The following is a 17,666-nucleotide window of genomic DNA, read 5'->3' on the forward strand; positions in this document are numbered from 1 at the left end:
AAATGTGCAGGAATTAAGTAGTGCAGGATTAGTTAAAAATTTAGTAAAATCTAAATATGTTTTATATTTGTATACTTATCCTGCACTACTTATGATAAGGGCCAACCCTGCGCTTTCGGCTACCTCCCCTCTTTGTTTTCATCTGTAGGATTTACGGCAATAATCAGATATTGCTGAGAGCGGCGTAAAACTAAACTCACTCACTCACTCACTGAATGATTCAGTTGTTCATGGGGTCTGCCACACACTCGAATCCATCACAAGCTGAGTCTTGGGTTTCGGGAATGGCAAAATATAAACATTCACGATTCTATGTGGGTATTTATCGTTGGAATTACACTTATATTGTATTGCTGTTTTTGTTTTTAGTTTTTTATTTTAAAGAATTAAAGCTCTTAGATACAACAAAAAGGAGGAGAAAAAAACACATATTCTAATGTAAATGTTATCAGCTGTTCATCTTATATTTCAAAAGACATGTTTCCTCAAAATTGTATCCAGATCACGACAGGCTATATTTCTATAACTAGCACAATATAATCATTAATAGGTATATTACATATAATAATAATAATATCACATAATAATAATAAGTCTTAATCTGTAAAACATAATAATAATGATAATGGTTTAGTTTGTTGTCATGTTTACAAACAGATAACATGGTGTAAGATCACAAAACATGGCTGTAAAGTGTGGGGTATCGTAAAATGTTCTGAATTTGAAAGAATTCAGTTAAATTCGCAGGCGTATTTGCAGATCAATGCCAAATCATCTACAGTTTCTGTGTACGGCGAACTTGAGAGGTACCCTTTATATTTAATAGGTATATCCGTGTGTTACGTTATGGGTTTAAGTTATTATACAGTGAAAACTGCATATAGCGGGTTGTTTATAGGTTTTTTTAAATGGTCTAATTAATGGTTATAAATCATGGTTACGTAGTGTTAAAATGTTTTTGTATAGAATTGGTTATGGGCATGTTTGGGAATTTCCAATTGTAAATGTTGATAAATTTTGTAAAGTTGTTAAGCAACGTCTCATTGATATCTATATTCAGAAATGGAGATCTTTACAAAATTTAAAAGAACTTTTTTGTTTTGAATTGTATTTGGATCTAGTTAGAAATCCTAGTGATATGAAAACAATCACGCAAATGCGAACATCTATTCATCGCCTTATGATAGAAATTGGTAAGATACAGTAATATTCCAGGGGAAGATTGTATTTATGATTATTGCAATAGCCAGGGTAAAATCTTTGTTGAAGATGAGTTTCATTTTATTTTGATTTGTCCTAAATATTCCCAGTTTAGAAAGTTATATATTAAAAGCTTCTATTGGGTTAGACCAAGTTTATGTCACTGTTTAGATATTCCAATAAATCTGCCTTGCGAAACTTAGCTAAATGCATTAAACTTTCTACTGAAGTAAGAACTCAAACACAATACATTGTCCAGCCTCCATAAATTGTCTGTAAATATATCCTATGTCCTGTACAGGCCTGTACACCATGTGTTTTGGAGACGAGGAACACATTTGTTCAAGTCCAAAAATAAATTCTTTTCTTCTTCTTCTAAACACCACGCTTGTGAGTAGGAAAGATTATTCGTATCTGGTTGTAACAATATAATACATGGGGACACTCTTTACCGGTTACGGTAATCCATTAATTAATCTATTGGAAATGTGGCTTTACCGGCTACAGCCATGTAATTGAAATGTGGCCTTCCTGGCAATAGTCATTTTTGAAATGTGGCTTTCCCGGCCTGTCACCTCTGATACTAAGTGTCAAGTGCTTGAGAGAGGGTGGAGGAGATTATATGGAGGGAAAGTTCTCATACCTCGTATGTTGATATCAAATGACAAAATGGAGAGGGAGAGAATACTGGGTAGAGAGAGAAGGATGGGGAGGGAGAGGTGGATGGAGAAAAGGATTGGGAGGGAGAGATCACTGTTGAGGGAGAGATGGTTGGGGAGGGAGAAAAGGATTGGGAGGGAGAGATCACTGTTGAGGGAGAGATGGTTGGGGAGGGAGAGGAGGATGGAGAAAAGGATTGGGAGGGAAAGATCACTGTTGAGGGAGAGAAGGATTGGGAGGGAGAGGAGAAAGAGAAGGATGGTGATTGAGAAGTGGATGGTGAAGGATGGGAAGGAGAGAAAGATCGGGAAGGAGAGAATGATTGTTGCCGTGAGAAGGATTGTGATTGAGAACAGGATGTGAGATAGAGAAGAATAGGGAGGGTGAGAAGGATAGGGAGGGAAATGAGAACAAGAAGGATGTGATTGAGAAGAGGATGGTGAAGGAGAGAAGGAAGACGGATGGTGAGAGAGAGGAGAATGGTGAAGGAGATTAAGCAAGAGAGAAGGATGTTGAGGGAGAGAAGGAAAGTTCATGTATTTCATCCTCTGATACCAAATGATAAGAGAGTGGGAGAGTCTGTGGGAGAGATACTAAGTGTGAGAGGTTGGGGTGGGTGGGGTGAGATGGTAGGAAACGACAGAGAGAGGGAGAAAGAGAGAGAGAGGGAATATTTGTATCTCATATGCTTGCATGCTAAGTGTCAAGTGTGAGAGAAAGCCAGGGGGAGAGAGTGGAGAGAGAAATTTCTCCTATCACGTTGTATATTGTACCCATGTTGACGTTTCTTTGGTAGGACGATGCTGGTTGACAGTTGTTCAGATTGAAGACACCGATGAACGACAAGAAGTGAAGTCAGAACAATATCGTTGGAAGCTGTATATAGATGTGATGGAGGAAGGCCAAAGACAGACAGATGAAGGTGACACAGAGAATAGCGGATGCTCACCAGCAAGGTGCAGAACAGACACTGACGAGGACAATCCATTAGATGAGGAACACATGGAACTTGCAGGTATTACCACGGGCAAACCACATGGATCGACTGAAGGAGCTGGCATGGAGGATGCAGAAAATAAAGATGTTGACGAAGAGAGTGACGGACTTAGTGATGGCACAGGCGAGGATGAAGATGATGGGAAACAGGACGTGCCACAACTTGAAGCTGGTGCTGTCAAACTCAAGACTGTTCACCAACAGTATTACCAACTTGTAGGTAAAGGTATGTGTTTTTTAATAAAATAAAGATAGAAGGTGATGCATACATGCTTGTGTGTATCAGAATTAGAAAAGCCGTGTGAGAAACAGGCTTCAAAATGTACAGTAGCTTCTTGGTTTGGACTCCCTTTAGGCTTAGCCAAGCAAAGTAAAACAAAGAATATTTGATGCTTTTGTACAAAAACGGGTTACCTGTAGTTACCGTTATGTTGTGAGGATTTGTGACTACTGTTGAGGCTGTATGATGAAGTTATGGACTTTACTGAGGTCTGTGATGGTGAAAACCAGATTAAGTAACTGAACTTTACAATCCTGACTTTCTTCTGTGCTGTTTAATCTACAAATGGAAACTATCTTTTGTATGTATTACATGTCATTTTAACAATGCTAGTATTTATACGATATTTGTTTGTGTCGTTGGAGATACAACTGTGACCCGTTTGTTTCCGTCGTAGATACCACGGCACTAGCACAACACATTGTAGGATGTTGTCAGCCACCACAGGGAGACATAGCATCAGCACCGCAGCAGCAACAGCAACTCCAACCAGTTTCAGCTGGTGATGCTGATCCAACTACAAGTCAAGCACAGCTGTCCACATCTACATCTTGTGTAGTTCCTGAAACACCAAGTCTACCTGTTCCAGGAACACCATCCCTGACACCAGCGGCCACATCTACATCTTGTGTAGTTCCTGAAACACCAAGTCTACCGGTTCCAGGAACACCAGCCCAGACACCAGCGGCCACATCTACATCTTGTGTAGTTCCTGAAACACCAAGTCTACCGGTTCCAGGAACACCATCCCTGACACCAGCGGCCACATCTACATCTTGTGTAACTCCTGAAACAACAAGTCTACCGGTTCCAGGAACACCAGCCCTGACACCAGCGTCCACATCTACATCTTGTGTAGTTCCTGAAACAAGTCTACAGGTCCCAGGAACACCGACCCTGACACCAGCGTCCACATCTACATCTTGTGTAGTTCCTGAAACAGGTCTACAGGTCCCAGGAACACCAGCCCTGACACCAGCGTCCACATCTACATCTTGTGTAGTTCCTGAAACAAGTCTACCGGATCCAGGAACACCAGCCCTGACACCAGCGGCCACATCTACATCTTGTGTAGTTCCTGAAACAAGTCTACAGGTTCCAGGATCACCAGCCCTAACACCAGCGTCCACATCTACATCTTGTGTAGTTCCTGAAACAAGTCTACAGGTTCCAGGAACACCAGCCCTAACACCAGCGGCCACATCTACATCTTGTGTAGTTCCTGAAACAAGTCTACAGGTCCCAGGAACACCAGCCCTGACACCAGCGTCCACATCTACATCTTGTGTAGTTCCTGAAACAAGTCTACAGGTCCCAAGAACACCAGCCCTGACACCAGCGTCCACAATGTCTCCCAGAATACCAGGATCTGTTGTGTCAGAGATACAGTCTGAGGTACCAGGGACTGGGGACACTGTTGCAGGTGAGTGTCATGATAAACTTGGTTCAGGTATCGAATACCTACAATGAAATATACTATGCAGAAAAGGTAGATGATAATAATATTTTACGGTGAATCTAGGGAAACATACACCGATGTCTGGTTATGAAAACAAACTTTTTATGTGGTATTTCTGAAGAAATCAAGCTCCCAAACATAATGCTTAGGCAGTCATCACCTCGGACACCTCTGCAAGGGGTGGTATGCCAGATTTACTATTGCCATTCAGATCTCTGCTGTGAGCAGATGCATATTGTTACCTTGGAATCAAACACTCTGTTTAACACATTTAATCATTATGAAAATAACAGTATTGATCATGCGAATTTTGCGACTTACTTGGTGTTTTGGGCCTTTACCCCTTAGGCATTTAGCAGGCCAACACAGATCAGAATGTTGAGTCCCAAACGCATGTTGCATGTCTCTCAACTTGTCGTTAGCAGTATGTAGGGCCAATACTAAGCAACACATAACATCGATAATCAATGCCACTCTGGACATCCAAGGGCAACAACTCCAGCCGAGCAGAGGCATTAGTCAGGACGATGGCATTGAGAAATCGGCTGCAAACTGCCACTCAGATAAGGGGTCACTTGCAACAGGCAACTGATGCAGCAGTACTTGTCCACATGGTAGGAACTCGGCCATACAGATGGCATTTCCATGCGTTACGGCCACACTTTGTCCCACAACTGACTGCACGTCATTTGAATCCGAGATGTCAGTGATGTAGGGACTGTCAGTATCAGCTGATGTCCTGTTCTATCAGGAATCACTCGTGTGTGTGTGTGTGTGTGCGTGCGTCTGTCTGTCTGTGTCTGTCTGTCTGTCTGTGTGTGTGTGTGTGTGTGTGTGTGTGTGTGTGCGTGCGTGCGTGCGTGTCCCCCTGACCTTTTCCCCACTGAACACGCCTGGGTCGTCATTGACAGCCATCTACACGTCATCCCCCCACATCTCTCAATGAACTCAGTGCTGATGTTACTGATAAGTGGAACAATATTAGTTAAGATAACATTGGTCAACCTTTCAGAAGCATGCCAATAAATTCTTGCATGTTGAGCCAACAGAGGTGGTTTTACCTTATATTATTGATGTTGACTCCACTGTGCTAAATGTGAAGTTCACAGTCCTAGCCCCTTAGACGATATCGTGATCCACAGTCTAATCACAACAACTATTAGAACCAATTAGATCTGATCGCACGCTTCTCAGTTGGTATAATCATCTCACTAGAGGTGACTATTGATGGAGGAACAACTATTGCGATAGCGATAGTCTATTGCAACGTACATACTATTGGGATAGCGATAGTCTATTGCAACGTACATACTATTGGGATAGCGATAGTCTATTGCAACGTACATACTATTGGGATAGCGATAGTCTATTGCAACGTACATACTATTGGGATAGCGATAGTCTATTACGACATACATACTATTGGGATAGCGATAGTCTATTGCAACGTACATACTATTGGGATAGTGATAGTCTATTGCGACCAACTATTGCAATAATATTGCCAAAGTTTTTTCTCCTTGAATTGTGTTATTTGAAGTCATTTCCCAAATGAATGTATATTGTTTAAACTAAATAAAAAGAAGCTGAAGTAGATTGAATATCTGTCAAGAAACTTGAACCCAGATCAAATAAACAATTAAAACATTACCTTATTGTTATTCACAATTTCAACCTCCGAGTTGCAAGCCGTGTTTGCCGCCATGTTTGTTTAAGAGGTACCAGGGACGGATAACTCTAAATCAAAGTGAATATTAATCTGGTACTTCCTGTATTTTGTGCTGCGCATTTATCAACGGAAGCCAATTACTAAAATATCGATAGTCACACATACTATCGATGCATCGACAGTTTTTTGTTTCTACCATCGATTATTGCTATCTGTGATTGAACAATTGCAATCCATCGATAGTTCGATGCATCATTAGCACTAGCATTTACCAAATTCCCAATATCACTCACTATTTTAACATGAAGGTGAATGCCTTCATACAGCTGTCTTTAGACACTGCCGTGATGTTGAAGATATTGAAGAGTTGCTCCTTTTCTTCATAATCTTCTTCGCACATTGTCTGGGGCGGCCAATGAAGCAAAGAAGGATTTCTCAAAAGATAATATCACCAAATATTCATTAGCTTCAGCTCCACCCTCCGAAGGCCTGTCTTCAGGTGAGGTGTATATTTTCTGTTCTTGGGGAACACTGACTGACTGACTGACTGAGTTTGGTTTTACGCCGCTTTTAGCAATATTCCAGCAACATCACGGCGGGGGACACCAGAAATGGGCTTCACAAATTGTCTTGGGGAACACTGGCACTCGAGTTGCCACTACCATTTGGAAATGAGATGAGACAAGTAATTACTATGAGGTAATGTCACTATAGTCATACACAGTGTATTGTGTCCGTTCATGTTTTTGTCTGTTTTCAGAATCACTAGAGATGTCTATGTTCAAGAATTACACCTACCGAAGCCTCTGTCACATGCTTTCTGTTCCAGTCACACAGTGTAAGAGTTACCAAGTACAACACAACTTTGGAGATGTGACAGTCAAGGGCGCTAAGAATTTGAACATTGGCGGAACTCAGAATGTCGGTAGACCTCCCACCAACCAGGAGGAAGAGGAGAAGCCACTGACTGCAGCACAGAAGATCAGGAGTGAGTTATTTGTCAACATTTCCATACAATGATTGGTCATCTGAGGGAAATTTACAATTAATCATGGCTCTTGTAGTCTAAATCCCGGTTGGCCACCTGTAAAGGAAGTAGTGAGTGAGTGAGTTTAGTGTTACGCCACTTTTAGCAATATTCCAGCAATATCAAGGCGTAAAGGAAGTAATCTCAAATCCATTTTCCCCTTAAGGTCCCACTAAGAATTCGTCAGCAAATCATGCTTGTCTTAAGAGTTGGCTATTAAGATTAGGTGTTCATGTTCACCAACTTAGCGCCGATGATGACAAGCATCAACCATCATCTCTAGGAACATTGAGGACGTCATAGTTAAGATGTTAAGGAGAACCTCTTGTATAATAATAATCTTCGAGCAGATGTTTTCAGGACAAACTGAGTAAGTTTGTACATCCTCATCACTTCACAGTTTTATGGCCTGTTATAAATGTATATCACAGAAAGATTGCTAAGTCTTCATGACATAAATATCATGTGACAAATAAGAAAAGAAATATGGTGGAACACAATGACTGAGCAACCCTAAAAGGACCTCAGCTGCCTGATGAACAGACCGTCATACAGACATGGATGTGATGTGGCACACAATGACTGAGCAACCCTAAAAGGACCCCAGCTGCATGATAAACAGACCGTCATGCAGACATGGATGTGATGTGGAACACAATGACTGAGCAACCCTAAAAGGACCTCAGCTACATGGTAAACAGACCGTCATGCAGACATGGATGTGATGTGGAACACAATGACTGAGCAACCCTAAAAGGACCCCAGCTGCATGATAAACAGACCGTCATGCAGACATGGATGTGATGTGGAACACAATGACTGAGCAACCCTAAAAGGACCTCAGCTGCATGATGAACAGACCGTCATGCAGACATGGATGTGATGTGGAACACAATGACTGAGCAACCCTAAAAGGACCTCAGCTGCATGAAGAACAGACCGTCATGCAGACATCGATGTGATGTGGAACACAATGACTGAGCAACCCTAAAAGGACCTCAGCTACATGGTAAACAGACCGTCATGCAGACATGGATGTGATGTGGAACACAATGACTGAGCAACCCTAAAAGGACCTCAGCTGAATGCACTAATGCTCACTCATCGTCAAAGATGTCATCTGACGACTGAGGAATTCGATACATAGGAATGCTTGGAACTGGGTTGTATACCTGGAGAACATTCCCACATGTGATAACACCTACCTGTCGCAGATCGTCCTTATCACAGTTGGGTAGTGATTTACGAACACTCGCTCACGACATGATTAAAATCATACAACTCAGCTTTAAGCATATATGTCTTATAATGATGGAAACAATTTTATTAGTGTTATTCTGTATTTCTGGTACTTGGGCCGTTCCCTGTACTGGGTAGGACATTCTTCTTTCACATGTAGATCCTGTTATGGATCACAATTAAATCAGTCAAAATTTAATCGTTATGTAAACTGTCTGCTTACAATAACTTACAGACAGATAATGAAAGACAATAGTTCAATTTGACAATTTCAGTTTTTTAAACTGATCCTATCTCACGTAGTGTAATCTTTCTTCTTGATTCGACAGCTGAGTTGAAACGAACTGCAAACAAAGTTTTTGGCCTCTCTTGTACCATTCGCCCAAACACTCCCTCTGCTCCCTCTGAATCCTCTTCATTCGGCGAACGTCCAATTGGTGAATCGCCATTCCGCTAACGTCCAATTGGCAACTGTTCAGTCGGCGAATGCCCAATTGGTGAATCGCCATTCCGCTTACGTCCAATCGGCAATTCGAAGGGTACTGAAGGATTTGCCGAATCTAAGTCATACTGCGTAGGGTTATCTCTTTGATCTTTAGCTCCCCCGTCCGCGGTTGATTTCGGGGGTCGTAGTTTGTAGAGAAGTGCGACATCCTGAGAGCTGATTATGTAGGCCTTTGTTCCCAACGGGTCTACTGGATTAGCTAGGCGATGAGTGGGGTAGTTGAGATGATCATTCTACCACTACTACCCTAGATGGGATCATAACTCTAGGCGTGACAGTTTCCGATGGCCGGAAGAAAGAACGCAAATTTAGGCTGAGGTAGGTAGATGAAGCTTCTCGAATCTCTTCACAGTCAGTGGTAGGCGAGACTGAACGTGTGGTCACTATATCTGGACGTTCCTCTGTTTGTGTCCTTGTTTTCTTGGCCGCTGAAGGACCATGTTTATCTGATTTATTTCTTAAATCCCTGTCAGATAACTTCCGAATCCCAACTTTACGATTGGACGCAAATACATCATCATTTAATTTCTTGCAATAATTGCTTCTCTTATCCAAACTGCATGAACCAATGAAAACTATGCATGATGGGTGGGGTCCAATGAAGAGAAAATCCTTTTGCATTGGGAGCAATACTTTCTTTTCATTGATGCAGAATCTTGTTTACCCATGGTGGGCTTATTCAAATTCAGATTTCTTCACTTCGTTTATAGCACGTCTGCACCACAGTGCGACAATGAAGAGAATTATAATGTAACTCCCTTGTCTGATTAATCAGGAGGCTTACTGCATGCCTCACAGGGCATGCTGCATGCTTCACAGAGGCTGAGGGGTTATTGTGAGGGAGCAGAGGGGAGTGTTTGGGCAAATGGTACAAGAACGGCGAAAAACTTTGTTTGCAGTTTGTTTCGACTCAACTGTCGAATGAAGAAGAGAGAGTACACTACATGAGATAGGATAAGTATAATAAATATACAATTTATAGTTAAAATTTCAAATTTAGAATTCTCTGATTTGTGACATATATTGTTAATATTTCAACAAGACTTTCACAGGACGTTTTATTTTGTATTTTTAACCAATTTTAAATTATTATTTTATATATCACAGGTTGTCTTGAAATGATTTGATATAAAGTTTGGTAAAAAGGTTGTGTTCACAATAGGCCTGAAATTTTGTCAACCTACTTAAAAAACCTCTCTTATTTGACGAATATTAAACTATAGATTCTTGGAGAAAGGTGCTAAAATTTGAAGGTTGTTTACTATTACACATGTTATATATATTTTTTGACAAATGAAATGTGCCCCTTTCCACAGAAAGAACATCATCTAGGATACAGTCATGGACTAAAGACATGGTGGAGACAGACGCCCTGAAGAAAGTGAAGGGGAAGATAGACAGAGGAGCAACATGGGTGACAATTAAAGGAAGACCAGGAGAGGGGAAGTCTACAACAGCCTACATGGCTCTCAAACACCAGCACAGTCAGGGGAGACAAGTATACCAGGTGGAGTCACCAGAAGAATTCAGTGACGTCGTATTGGCCAGCAAGAACGCTGTAATTATGTTAGATGACATATTCGGTGATTTGAAATTTGACGCAGCTGAGTGGGTGAAGTGGAGACCACGTTTAAGACCTATTGTCGGTAGGAAACACCCTAACACGAATACTGAACATAAAGGACAAAGCAAAATAATCATTATCCTCGTAGGCCGTGACTATGCGCTGAAATCCTCATTGGCATATTTGGGAGGGATTGCAGATTACATATCTAGCCCCAAATATGTGGTGGAAGTTTCCTCACAGGGAGGCTCTTATGAACGAAGGAAGATATGGCGAGTTCATGCTAAAGGAAAGAACATACAATTTGAAGAGTCAACTGTGTCTCGGATATGTGAGGCTGACTGTCCACACGGGTTTCCCCATGTCTGTAGAATGTTTGTGGCAACATATGAAAAGGATCAGACTCAGCTTCCAGAGACTTTTTTCCAAGAGCCCATTGCTTTCCTCGACAAGACTTTGTATAAGCTTTCTAAAGACAAGTTAACACGTTCACTGTTCATGGCTATGATACGGAGAGATGGGATGGTTACTGGTCAAGAAATGGAGGAGGACGATAGCCTTGGGTATGAATGCATAGCAGCTGCTGATGATTTGGTTGGATCTTATCTCAGGAAGGAAGATGACACGTACATGTTTGATCATCCATCTATATATGACAATGTGGCCTTAATTCTCAGTTCAAAGCAATCACAATTTGTCATAGAAAATTGTAGTTTGTCATTTATCCGTCAGCGACTTTGTCTTGCACCCTCCGGAGAAACAGGGAGAAACGTTGCTGATGAGACAGATCTTGTTGCAAATATCCCATGGACTTATGCTAAATATTTAGCTAGAAGATTTGCAACTGAGATTAAAAGGAGCAATTTGTTGCATGTTTTATCACACCAGGCATGTTGTAATTCAGACTTTGTTGACTTGCTCATGGACAACTTGAAGACATACAGTGGCATGTCTGTTCCTGATATTCTGAAACTAAGTGATAATTCGTCAAAACAGTCATTTTGTGAATTACTTTCCAGCAACAAGTCACAGCATATCATCAAATATCTTATGGAGAAAGAAAATATATCATTCAGCCAGAGTGAAGGAAGGGATATTTTATTGGGTGTGTGCATGAATGCAGCTTGCAATGTATTGACCTACATCAGTGGACACATGAAACTTGAGATGACTGCTAGATATGGAAGGGAGGAGAAGACACCTCTTATGTTAGCAGCAGAAACCAGAGACAGTGTGTTTGTCAGTCAGATTTTGTCCCTTGGTCCTGACCTGAAAGCAAGAGACAATTACGATCAAACTGTCTTTCGTTACCTCTGCCGATATGGCCTTACCTCTGCTGTGGAATATGTGATTAACACTGGTGTAAAGGTCGACGACCATCGTGCTCCATATATCTTGCCATAGGTACGGTCACTTAGAGGTGGTGAAATTGTTGGTTGAAAGAAGAGTTCATATAGATAACCAGCAAGGTCTTAGATGTGCTGTTATAAGCCAGAATGAAAACATGGTTGGTTTTTGGTTAAACAGAGGAGCAGAGGTCGACAGTACTGCTGTGTGCACAGCATGTGAGTTAGGGACTTGAATATAGTGGAGATGTTGTTTGAGAAGGGTGCTAATGTCAACATGATGTTGCCTGATGGAGATACTCTTTACTCGGCTCATGCAGAGGAAACCCTACCGTTGTGTTGTATTTACTGAAGAAAGGAGCAAGTGTGAGCCAAGCTTCACATGCTACAGGTGACACACCACTTCACAGAGCAGCAGGAACGGGATCTGCAGAGTGTGTTGATGTGTTAGTGAAGGCTGGAGCGGATGTGAATGTACAGAATACTACAGGTGACACACCACTTCATAGAGCAGCAGGACGGGGATCTACAGAGTGTGTTGATGTGGTACTGATGGCTGGGGTAGATGTGAATGTACAGAATAATACAGGTAACACACCACTTCATACAGCAGTAGGACAGGGATCTACAGAGTGTGTCGATGTGTTAGTGAAGGCTGGAGCAGATGTGAATGTACAGAATAATACAGGTGACACACCACTTCATACAGCAGCAGGACAGGGATCTGCAGAGTGCGTTGATGTGTTAGTGAAGGCTGGAGCAGATGTGAATGTACAGAATACTACAGGTGACACACCACTTCACAGAGCAGCAGGACGGGGATCTACAGAGTGTGTTGATGTGTTACTGAAGGCTAGAGCAGATGTGAATGTACAGAATAATACAGGTGACACACCACTTCATACAGCAGCAGAGAGGAAATCTGTAGAAAGTGTTGATGTGTTACTGAAGGCTGGGGCTGATGTTAATATACAGAATAATACAGGTGACACACCACTTCATACAGCAGCAGAGAGGAAATCTGTAGAAAGTGTTGATGTGTTACTGAAGGCTGGGGCTGATGTTAATATACAGAATATTACAGGTGACACACCACTTCATACAGCAGCAGAGAGGAAATCTGTAGAAAGTGTTGATGTGTTACTGAAGGCTGGGGCTGATGTTAATATACAGAATAATAGAGGTGACACACCACTTCATACAGCAGCATCCGTGTATGGATCTACAGATTGGAGATCTGCAGGGTGTGTTGATGTGTTACTGGTGGCCGGAGCTGATGTTCATGTACAGAATAATACAGGTGACACACCACTTCATACAGCAGTGGTGTTGGGATCTACACATAGTGTTGTTGATGTGTTACTGAAGGCAGGAGCTGATGTTAAAGTACAGAATAATACAGGTGACTCATCACTTCATATAGCAGCAGGACGCGGATCTACAAAATGTGTTGATGTGTTACTGAAGGCAGGAGCAGATGTGAATATACAGAATAATACAGGCGACACACCACTTCATAGCGCAGCTCAGTGGAGATATGCAGCGTGTGTTGCTGTGTTACTGAAGGCTGGAGCAGATGTGAATATACAGAATAATACAGGTGACACACCACTTCATACAGCAGCAGGACAGGGATCTACAGAGTGTGTTGCTGTGTTACTGAAGGCCGGAGCTGATGTTCATGTACAGAATAATACAGGTGACACACCACTTCATACAGCAGCAGGACAGGGATCTACAGAGAATGTTGTCGTGTTTCTGAAGGCTGGGGCTGATGTAAATATACAGAATAATGCAGGCGACACACCACTTCATACAGCAGCATCAGCGTATGGATCTATACATTGGAGATCTACAGATTGTGTTGATGTTTTATTGAAGGCTGGAGCGGATGTTAATTTGCAGAACAAAACAGGTGAAACACCACTTCATGGATCAGCAAGACGAGGATTTGTAGAGAGTGTTGATATGTTACTGAAAGCTGAAGCTAATGTTAATATAAAGAATAATACAGGTGACACACCACTTCATGAAGCAGCAGGACGGGCATCTACAGAGTGTGTTGATGTGTTACTGAAGGCTGGAGCGCATGTTAACTTACAGGATAATACAGGTGACACTCCACTTCATACAGCAGCAGGACGGGGATCGACAGAGTGTGTTGATGTGTTACTGAAGGCTGGAGCACATGTTAATGTACAGAACAATACAGGTGACATAACCACTTCATAGAACAGCAGTGTGTGGGAAAGTACTGACAGTGTTGCTGTGTTAGTGAAGGCTGGAGCACATGTTAATGTACAGAATAATAGAGGAGACACAACACTTCATAGAGCAGCAAGAGGGGGATCTAGAGAGTATGTTGATGTGTTACTGGTGGCTGGAGCAGATGTTAATGTGCAGAACAAAACAGGTGTCTCACCACTTCATGAAGCACTAGTACCAGCAGTGTGGGGATCTACAGAGTGTGTTGATGTGTTACTGAAGGCTGGCGCTGATGCTAATGTACAGAATAATACAGGTGACACACCACTTCATACAGCAGTGGTGTTGGGATCTATACAGAGTGTTGTTGATGTGTTACTGAAGGCTGGCGCTGATGTTAAAGTACAGAATAATACAGGTGACACACCACTTCATATAGCAGCAGGACGCGGATCTACAAAATGTGTTGATGTGTTACTGAAGGCAGGAGCAGATGTTAATGTACAGAATAATACAGGTGACACTCCTCTTCATAAGGGAGCAATGTTGGGATTTGCACAGCGTGTTGATTTGCTACTAAAGGCTGGAGCAGATGTTAAAGTACGGAATATTACGGGTGACACACCACTTCACACAGCAGCAGAATGGGGATCTACAAAATCTGTTAATGTGTTATTGAAGGCTGGAGCACATGCTAATGCAAAGAATAATGCAGGTGACACACCACTTCATAAAGCTACAGGACGGGGATCTACAAAGTGTGTTGATGTTTTACTGAAGGCTGGAGCAGATGTTAATGGACAGAATGATACAGGTGACACTCCTCTTCATATAGTAGTAGGAGCAGAAGTATGGGATCCTACAGAGTGTGTTGATGTGTTAATGAAGGCTGGAGCAGATGTGAATGTACAGAATAATACAGGTGACACACCACTTCATACAGCGGCAGAACAGGGATCTACAGAGTGTGTTGATGTGTTACTGAAGCCTGGGGCTGATGTTAATATACAGAATAATACAGGTGACACACCACTTCATAAAGCAGTAGGACAGGGATCTACAGAGTGTGTTGATGTGTTACTGAAGGCTGGGGCTGATGTTAATATACAGAACAATACAGGTGACACACCACTTCATACAGCAGCAGAGAGGAAATCTGTAGAAAGTGTTGAAGTGTTTTTGATGGCTGGAGCAGATGTTAATGAACAGAATACAGGTGACACACCACTTCATAAAGCTACATGACGGGGATCAACAAAGTGTGTTGATGTTTTACTGCAGGCTGGAGCAGATGTTAATGTGCAGAAAAATACAGGTGACACTCCTCTGCTCCTTGACACTTATCTTCATGCATAAAATGTATGAAAATACCTGACACTTTTTCGTTGTCAAGCAAACCAAGTTTGATTGGAGATTTCACTTCCTTATTGTAAGAATTGAGCTGAAGAGTAAACGCAAGATATTTTATGGATGGCAACTTTACTCTTTTTCAGGAGAGGTCTTCCTAGCAGTAAATATGAGCATTTTCTGCGACTGAAACTGTCCTGTCACCCTCGTAACAATGTTTTGATTTTGTATATACAAATAATTGTCTTTTTTTCAATTATACGGACCCCCACCTTCACGTGGGATTACCTCCCTTACCATGCATGCGCGGGTAGCCAGGTGTATTCCTTGGGGGTTCGGCCTCTCTTTCGAGCCCTGGCGCCTAAACAGTACAGGCTGATTCTGCCGTTTTCCCAAATCGGGAGCCCCTCTGCGTGCGCCGTACCGATACTTTGAGGAGCAATATCAGACCGCTAGTTAGCAGGTGCGGGTGGTGGTCCATGGCGCATACCTCCCTTGTTACAGAGGTCTGTCTTGGAAGAGGAGGGGAACCCCGGTGATGTGTCACCACATCTGGTTCTCCTCCGTCAGCCAACCGAGGTTCAGGTTCACCTGACACGAGACTTGGGCGCAGTTATGGGCAAGCACCCACTGTGGCTGTCGATGTCTCCCTGCTCGACAGCTACACCGCAAACCTTGTTGGCCCTCTCGTCTCGGTTGGGAGCTACCTTTTTTCCAGGGGCTCAGAAGGTTAATTGGGAGGCTATGGAGACGGCAACTTCCTTCAAGGACTCTAAGGCCCTGTTGGAACAGTCGCAGAATGTTCGCACCCTTACCCCCATGATGGGTTCTTCCTTAATGATGCAGCCTACATCCTACTCAAAACCTTTGGTGCAAATTCTGGTACCCAGTTGTTCTGCTGTTACCGTAGCGGGGAAGTGTTAACCTGCTAGCAAGCAGACAGTTTCTCGTTGTCTGTTCGGCTTACAATGCTAAGGGTTAGTCTTCTCCCGAAGAGTTGAAGTCTTATTCGTATAGCAGAGCGTATAACAGATAAAACACAAGTTATTTAATTTGTACAATATTGTAATAAAGCATTGTTACAACTGTCACAGGACGTTATCGCTTTGTCTTCAAAGAATTGAAAACCCATACGGGTTTGGCTTATTGTATCATAAATCATCAAAAGGTCCATAGTGAAACTTAATACAGATTCTGTTATATTTTCTTTCCTGTTCTGTTATGATGCTCAATTTCAGTTTAGATTGTTATACCATTGTCTTGATTGACAGCAGTAAAGGGGTCTTCACTGAAATGTATTACAAGTTTTGTTACCCGTGTTCGTTACGAATTTTGAGTGGTCAGATTTATTCATTCCAGTTGTGTTCCTTGCAGGAGAGAGAATTATGACGGTCACGATACTGCAGGACATATTTCCATCTGTAGCTAACACTTAATGCTATGAGTACAAGGAAGGGTCGAAATCTGCTTGAACCCACGAGGTAGACCACGACCGCATATTTTCTTGCAACAGATCTAGAATTCACACTGGACGTGTAACTTGACAAAATTCTTCACGGTCCGACTACTTTTTGACTGTCCCTCGTATCATATCCCGAACTGTATTTCCAATTTCAACCGTGACCTTTTACCTTGTATTACACTCTGAAGATGTCTAGTGACGTCCATGTTCAACATGTCAGTCTATATTATCTCTGCCCTTCACTGTTCCGGTTATCAAATACATGAATGATATATTGCACCCCATCTCTTGAGTATAAGAAGAATATGAGGCCTTCGCCTGTTGAGAGTCGTATGCAGTTACTTCCAGTAATGCATGGACAATTATGGCGAAAGATACAACCACACTATGTTCCCCTTGATCAGTGATTGATACTGTGCAGCGCTGCTATGGTGAAAACGTTGGTAGACAATTTTGGTTGTTTGGTTGCTTTTGATAACTCGTAACTTTACATGGAGATTTTTTCTGGCATCCTGACGCCGTCGGTTCCAAATGAATTCCCGTGCTTCAAATACTCAATAACACCCGGAAATTGGCCAACACATGATGTTTATCTTCTAATTAACATGTCGCTTTGTTGAACAGTACACCCCCAACCCCTCTCTTAAAAAGCTGTATCCGCCCCTGCAAGGTAATAATTGCTTTAAGTCATTGAGGAAATTATATAT

At 42.2% G+C, this 17,666-nt stretch overlaps 1 protein-coding gene across 1 annotated transcript; it reads left to right on the forward strand.

Annotated features, from left to right (window-relative positions):
• The first annotated feature begins 2,656 nt into the window (after positions 1-2,656).
• On the forward strand, positions 2,657-17,391 carry LOC124261335. Its single transcript, XM_046695645.1, has 9 exons — positions 2,657-3,082; positions 3,534-4,559; positions 7,094-7,252; positions 10,352-11,998; positions 12,478-12,797; positions 12,996-13,029; positions 13,546-14,157; positions 14,335-15,072; positions 15,172-17,391. Exons 1-9 carry the CDS (start codon positions 2,752-2,754, stop codon positions 15,393-15,395), a joined length of 5,091 nt encoding a protein of 1,696 aa, XP_046551601.1. The 5' UTR covers positions 2,657-2,751; the 3' UTR covers positions 15,396-17,391.
• Positions 17,392-17,666: the final 275 nt, after the last annotated feature.

Source organism: Haliotis rubra, unplaced genomic scaffold (assembly GCF_003918875.1).
Source record: "Haliotis rubra isolate DU_JTF1 unplaced genomic scaffold, ASM391887v1 Scf797, whole genome shotgun sequence".
Taxonomy (NCBI): domain Eukaryota; kingdom Metazoa; phylum Mollusca; class Gastropoda; order Lepetellida; family Haliotidae; genus Haliotis; species Haliotis rubra.

What these genes read in the sequence shown, in the direction of transcription:
- LOC124261335 (XM_046695645.1), top strand. Translation starts at nt 2,752, where the DNA reads ATGGAGGAAGGCCAAAGACAGACAGATGAAGGTGACACAGAGAATAGC. An exon ending in TGCAGCACAGAAGATCAGGA is followed by an intron (nt 7,253 to 10,351) that starts GTGAGTTATTTG and finishes CCCTTTCCACAG; the next exon opens with AAAGAACATCATCTAGGATA. An exon ending in TCGTGCTCCATATATCTTGC is followed by an intron (nt 11,999 to 12,477) that starts CATAGGTACGGT and finishes GGGGATCTACAG; the next exon opens with AGTGTGTTGATGTGGTACTG.